The 7295-nt window shown below is 47.5% G+C and overlaps 1 protein-coding gene across 1 annotated transcript; it reads left to right on the top strand.

Annotated features, from left to right (window-relative positions):
• The first annotated feature begins 622 nt into the window (after nucleotides 1-622).
• LOC123443134 (protein transport protein SEC13 homolog B-like) lies at nucleotides 623-4540 on the top strand. Its single transcript, XM_045119409.1, has 2 exons — nucleotides 623-924; nucleotides 3277-4540. The coding sequence occupies exon 2, from the start codon at nucleotides 3368-3370 to the stop codon at nucleotides 4283-4285; it is 918 nt and encodes a 305-aa protein (XP_044975344.1). The 5' UTR covers nucleotides 623-924; nucleotides 3277-3367; the 3' UTR covers nucleotides 4286-4540.
• The last annotated feature ends 2755 nt before the right edge of the window (nucleotides 4541-7295 follow it).

A 7295-nucleotide genomic window follows, 5' to 3' on the forward strand; every position in this document is an offset into this window, starting at 1 on the left:
TGCCCTTCTACTTGGCAAGGGCAGTATAAGGGCCATGTCAGGATTTTAACATTTTAGGCCGCTATTTGGGCCGATTTCGGCTTGTTCGGCTATTATTTGGGCCGATTTTGATATTTTGGGCTGTTTTGTGGTTAATATTAACTTATTGGGCTTTATTTTTATCTCACACACATATATATAATAAAAATACAAAATAAAAATGTTAAACGGGCCGTGTCGTGCTGGCCCGCGTGCCCAGCCTCCAGGCCCAGACACGACCCGAGACGTGCCGCGTGACTGACACAACTCGTTTAAATCGTGTCGGGCCCGGCCCGTGTCGTGCCTGGCCTGCGGGCAGTCGGGCCGGCCCGTCAGGCATGGCCCGTTTGGCCAGGTATGGCCCAAAGTATGCCTATGGTTTTGTTCGGTTTCAATGAAAATGAGAGAAATTGATATGGATTGACAAAAATTAAATACCATCTAGTACAAATTTCACCCCATTTCCCTTCAATCCAATTCAATCCACTTGGACAGCCGAACAAGGCCTACCAGAGAAATCAGCCGCGGAGGTGCGTGGCTCTTCTAACATACCCCTGAAGTTCGGCTGAAATTACCCACCTTTGCCATCCAATCGATCCACAGGATCAGGCCCGATTCACCCAGCTCGACAGATCTCACGCTCGTTTCCTCCTTCTCTGGCGATTAGGGTACCCCACGCCGCCGCCAGGTGCTTGTCGTCACGGCCGGTGCGCCGCCGGCGCCGCCGGCGCCTCCGCCCCCGCCCCCATCCGCTGCCGTGATCCCCGTCCGCGCGCCGCCGGCCGCTGGCCTCTGACCTCCTCGCGCCGTGGACCTCGCGCCCCTCCTCGCGCCGTGGATCTCGCGCCGCCGGCCGCTCTCCTCCGACCTCCTCGCGCCGCCGCCGGCTCTTGTTCTCTCAGGCAGGTGAGCCCCGTGATCCCCGTCGAGCCCTGCCTCCCTTCTCCTCTTTACTGCTGGTCATGCTCTGCTGCTGGTGGTGGACTGGTGGTCATGCCCTCTTATTTGGCAGAAATATGTGCATTAACAAGTGTTTGGCAGAAATATGTGCATTAACAAGTGTTTGGTAATTAGCTTATTTTCTTGAAACCTTTATTCTGCAATATGTGCATTAGCAAGTGTTTGGTAATGCACTGATGTATTGACGAGTGATGAAATATTTGGGTTCAATCGCTAGTTCATTCTGCAAAAAGTTGTGTGCTACATATTGATCCTTATAAAAATATGGTGTTGCTTATGTCAAAAAAACTGTTGATAATTATTCAATTAGGTCTTATTAATTTTCTAATTCAATATGTAATGTCATAATTATCATTAAACAACGTGCAACCAATCTCTCAGCTCTTAGGGATATTTCAGACATTTATCTCCACAGTCACACCTCATACAGCAAATATGACGATTACTAACTCACTGCGCGCGCAGCGGCAATCCTCTCCGCACGCGCTCCTCTGGATCCACGCCGGCTGGCCCACCAAGGCCCATGTCAGAAATCGTTTTCTCTCCTGCTATACTTTGAAAATGCCATCACTTTACCCCTACGGCCCTACAGTCGGTGCCCACTTTATCCCCTACTCCCCCGTGAAGCTCCTCTTCTCTCCTCCCATTAATCAGATTTGGATCAGGCCACCAGCGCTGCCTCTCCCTTTGCCTCCTCCGTCCACTTCTCAGGTGTGCTCCTCCACCAGTGCGTCCGTCTCCTCTGTCCCTCGTCCTCTGCTTCAAGGAGTGTAGGCGGCTGTGCTTGCTAGAGCGGGTCTTGCCCATGGATTCGTAGATTAAGGGCCTGTTTGGGACTGCTTCAATTCACCAAAATTAGCTTCACTTTATCAAATTCATTTTGAAGCAGTTTCATACAGAAGCTATAGCACTATCAAGAGAATGTTTGGCTTCTATCTAGCTCCAGCTTCAAGAATAGATAATTTGGTGGAAAGAATCTATTTGATTGGTTGAGGGGAAAGAAATGAAGGGGTATCCACTTACTAGTGGCAGTGGTGGGTAATTTCCCCCCAACTCCAGCTTCTAGAGTTTTTTGGAGCACCCTCTTAGGAGCTTCATAAAAACTTTGAAGTTGTACCCCAGATTCTAGTTTTTTTGTGGAGCAGCATATCGTGGAGCTACCCCGTTTGGCTTGTGTTTTCTGGAGCAGAGTTGAATTTTAAGGAGCAGAGCAGTCCCAAACAAGCTCTAAATTTGCACATTTTGTTCATTTTATTTTGTGGCTGTGTGTTCCCCCTCAATCTTGATTTTCTCTATTGATTTTGAACCCTCACTCCAATGCGTTTTCATAGATCAATCTTTCACGTGTCGATGATTCTTAAGCTGCAGAAAGCGTGATGCATTTTTTCATGCTTGCTTTTATTCATCCTGTGTAGATTTGATCTACGAGGGATAGAAGAGGAGATTTTTTTTTGTTGCGAGGGGAGATTTATTTTCTTTGATTGGGTGAGGGGAGATGGGCTGAAATATATGGTATTGGGTGACTTTCTTTTCTCTATGGATTAAAAAAAGATCTATGTGCGTCTGTATGTGTGAGATTTATTTGTTCTACTCTTTATGTTATGGTATGTGGACACCTTATGTTATGCAGCACCTGATTATACAATTAGCACATGAAGTTCTTACGACTAAAAGGTCGTGGAATTGAGGATACTGTCTTCTTAATTCTTAATTACTGTGACTGATGTTATAGTTCTAGTGCCACCGTCTTACTGCTCCCTCCTCCTTTGTCATAAGATGTTCAAGTGAACAAAATCTATTACTCAACTAGCTGGCCATTGTTTTATAGTAATACCATTTCATGCCATGCATGTATACTGCAAGAGATGTGAGCTAAGTTTAGCATATCTCTATCTGCTGAGGGTGTCTAAACCTCTTTTTCTTGGTTGTGAGTACTATATTGGTAATATTGTTTCCAGAATTCCTTGTTTATTAGCCTAATTTTGTGTAGATGATATGTGAGCATTAGTCAGATAGTCACAATTATCAGTCTTATAAGGAGTCAAATGATTCATTTTGTAAACAATGTTGTATTGACATGCTGGTAGCAAATTAGTGTGTTGATCTTGTGTGTCAAAATTGTTGGACTTATAACTGTAACATCAAGATTATTTCAAGTTATAACATGTAACTGTAAAATGAAACAGACCCAGCTCCTTATGTTGTACAAATGCACCGATGTTACTTGTTCCAATTAATGATACACTGCTTAGATTTTACTCTGCTTCATTCTTTAACTTGATGTTCTCTAAATGTTAGGTTCCTATTACTCAAAACAGATAGGAGCTTGAGGTGGTTGACGTAGAAGAGTTGGTTAACACTTTAAAGCTGACATTACGTGATTGGAACTATGCCTCCTCATAAGATAGAGACTGGTCACCAAGATGTGGTGCATGACATCGCAATGGATTACTATGGGAAGCGCCTCGCAACTGCATCCTCTGATAACACAATAAAGATCATTGGCATAAGTGGCACCTCGCAGCAGCAACTTGCTACTTTGAGCGGACACCAGGGCCCAGTTTGGCAAGTCGCTTGGGCTCATCCTAAGTATGGTTCCATGCTTGCATCCTGCAGCTATGATGGGCGGGTTATAATATGGAAAGAAGGGGGTAAACCTGATGAGTGGGCACAGGCTCACACGTTCGTTGAGCACAAGTCCTCTGTAAATTCCATTGCTTGGGCGCCTCATGAACTTGGCCTCTGCTTGGCTTGTGGTTCATCTGATGGGAACATTTCAGTCTTCACAGTTCGTTCTGATGGAGGATGGGAGACGACGCGCATCGATCAGGCTCATCCAGTGGGTGTGACCTCTGTCTCATGGGCTCCGGCGATGGCCCCGGGTGCCCTAATCAGCCCAGGGCCTTCGGGGCAGTTTGAGTATGTTCAGAAACTTGCTTCTGGTGGTTGTGACAACACAGTCAAGGTGTGGAAGCTCACCAACGGGAGTTGGAGGATGGACTGTTTCCCAGCCCTTCAGATGCACAGGGACTGGGTGAGAGATGTCGCCTGGGCTCCAAACCTAGGCCTCCCAAAGTCCACAATCGCCAGCGCCTCCCAGGACGGAACTGTTGTCATCTGGACCGCGCCGAAAGAAGGTGAGCAATGGGAAGGAAGAGTTCTGAACGATTTCAGAACCCCTGTTTGGAGGGTGTCGTGGTCGCTGACAGGAAACATACTGGCGGTCTCTGATGGCAACAACAACGTGACCCTGTGGAAAGAAGCTGTGGATGGCGAATGGCAGCAAGTGACTACCGTCGAGCCATAGATGTTTCGTGTTCTACCGCTAGCTGCATTTGTCTTCATATTATCTGTATGGCTTTGATTACAAGTGGAGGGCCCTGTGATTGTTAGGCTGCTGCTTTGGCAGGACAGAACAGGCAGTGCATGTGACAAGCTTTTTTACTTGATTAAGCAGAAAATTTAGAACTACTTCTATCCCAATTGGACTCGTGTATGGTATTATGGTGTACGGTGCTTTTGGCACAACCATCCTTTTTGCAAAGTTGTTCCGTGGATTGTATTCGCATAGTGTTCTTCTTGTGTGATCTGATCGTTTGCATTGCCGCAAAAGAGGTGGTAAGGCCATCATATTTGAAAGGGGTGAGCAGAATAACTAGTTGCATGTAGCCAAACAGCTGTGCTTTTATATTTGCTTATCCCTGAAGCACAAACGCATGTAACCAAACATCACCATATAGAACTTGATGAAATGAAGGCAACCAATTAACATCTGCTGACACGTCAGCACATTGCCACACAACCCCAGCTCCCGGCAGCCAAAGCCATCCTTCACCTCTGCCATAAAAGTCTATTTTGCACAGCTAAGCATTATACTCCGTCTGTTCCTAAATACTTGTTGAGGAGAACTAGATTAGTTCTTTCCAACAACAAATATTATGGTACAGAGGGAGTAGGTTACATCAGACTTGCCATAATGGTAATCCGACGCTAGTGACTATCCCATAGAGTACGCACAGATCGTAATAGTGAACTCATTCATCATACCACTAACAGATAAACAATAAAATCGGCCAGAAGTGCAAAAAATTAGCACGAAACAGTTATATTTCCAGCACAAATCCAGAAGAGAAATATAAATAGCAGTTACAACAAAATATGATGCAACGTAACAGCCGAATTAAACACTTATTCAACTCATCCCGATCTTAAGAGCCGATGAGACAACAAGATGCGTTTATGCAAAGACATGAGAATGTTGGTACAAGGACAAATGGAGACGACCTCCACAACATGGCGATGGTCGGCCTCACAGAGAAACATTGTGGCAATCTTATAGCCGTCCTGAAACACGTTGTCCTCTGGAAGGTACAACGCTTGGTCTGTTGGATCGAGTAGCACCACTGTTGGGTCAACCTCCATGGATTCGAGCGCGGGGGAGTTGGCGAGGACATATAATATAGTGCCAGCTCCAGCTGGTCTTTGTGACCGAAGAATCCAGTGATGCAAACTGCCTTGAGGTGGGCCATGGGGGTGCGGGTGCGGGGTCTCTGGGCCGTATGGTTTGTGGCCATACCTCACGAACATCTGCAACAAAAATGCATGATTAGGGTGAGGATACAAAAGGCTGGTACATCTGCAACAAAATGAGAAGATTGCGTTCTTTTGTGAGGTGTGTGGCATAATGGGGCACATACTCGAAGAGTGTGGCAATGGCATCCATGGCCTTGACGAGGTTGAGTACGGGAAGTGGATGGTAGCTACCGGAAGAAGCCTCCCATCGAATCAGTTTAGCCAGAACAACTACTCCAACCCTCCAGGCAACAGAGGTGCACGCCGTGGGAGAGGAGGGGGAGCACATGGATCTAGAACAACTAATGGAGCTGCTAATGGAGCCAGGAAACACTCTTCACAAGAGGCGGGGATGAGTGACAATGATAACCTTGATGACACAGCCGATAGCCCCATGAAAACAGATCCGATTGAGCAGGAGGACAAGGGTAAAGAACAACCAGCTCCTGCTGAGTCGTTGGCAAAGAAAAGGCTTGACCTTTCTGATGTTACACCTCCGGGGAAGGAGCCGGTCGGAGCAGGGGAAGCGATCAGAACCAAGCCACTATACCACAGGATACTTCGGTGTCGGGGCAAGTTCCGCCGCCTCCATATGCATACGTCTCACCACGGGACATGAAGAAGCTGAAGAAGGGAATGTCACCCTAAAAAATGACGAACTAACAGAGCGAGTTGGCGGGCTCCTGCGAGGAGCACCGCCGGGCTCAATGAGTATACTCTGCTGGAACTGTCGCGGGGCTGACAGACCCTAGACAGTTCGCGAGCTTCGCGGTTTAGCGAGGCAATATGCTCCGCTAGTGTTGTGCATTGTGGAAAGTCAACTTCCTCGAGTTCGAGTAGAAAGCTTAGCAAGTACACTAGGTTATGATTTTGCATATGCGGTTAGTAGTTCTGGAAGGAGTGGTGGAATTGGCATCTTTTGGAATAATGCAATAAAGTTTCAAACCTTTGCCTACTCTGATTATCACATTGATGCTTTGGTTACTATGCCGGGTGCACCCGAGTGGAGAATGACGGTCGTCTATGGGGAAGCCAGAGTTAGTGAAAGAGGCAGAACCTGGGATCTTCTTCGATCCTTAGCCTCCGCTAGTGATCGTCCATGGTTATGTTGGGGAACGTCGCATGGGAAACAAAAATTTTCCTACGCGCACGAAGACCTATCATGGTGATGTCCATCTACGAGAGGGGATTTCCGATCTACGTACCCTTGTAGATCGCACAACAGAAGCGTTAGTGAACACGGTTGATGTAGTGGAACGTCCTCACGTCCCTCGATCCGCCCCACGAACCGTCCCACGAACCGTCCCGCGATCCGTCCCACGATCTAGTGCCGAACGGACGACACCTCCGCGTTCAGCACACGTACAGCTCGACGATGATCTCGGCCTTCTTGATCCAGCAAGAGAGACGGAGAGGTAGATGAGTTCTCCGGCAGCGTGACGGCGCTCCGGAGGTTGGTGATGATCTAATCTCGGCAGGGCTCCGCCCGAGCTCCGCAGAGACGCGATCTAGAGGTAAAACCGTGGAGGTATGTGGTTGGGCTGCCTTGAAAAAGTTGTCTCAAATCAGCCCTAATTGCTCCATATATATAGGAGGAGGGAGGGGAGGCTTGCCTTGAGGCTCAAGGAGCCCCAAGGGCTGCGCCACCAAAGGGAGGAGGACTCCCACTCAAAAAGTACATCTCTCTAGTCATTTGAGTGGTACATGATCCAAATCCACTATCTCAAGTCCGATCATCACGTGAG

This window comes from Hordeum vulgare, chromosome 3H, assembly GCF_904849725.1.
Source record: "Hordeum vulgare subsp. vulgare chromosome 3H, MorexV3_pseudomolecules_assembly, whole genome shotgun sequence".
Classification (NCBI taxonomy): Eukaryota; Viridiplantae; Streptophyta; class Magnoliopsida; order Poales; family Poaceae; genus Hordeum; species Hordeum vulgare.

Excerpts from the sequence above, each read along its gene's own strand:
- LOC123443134 (XM_045119409.1), top strand. The coding sequence starts at position 3,368 with ATGCCTCCTCATAAGATAGAGACTGGTCACCAAGATGTGGTGCATGAC.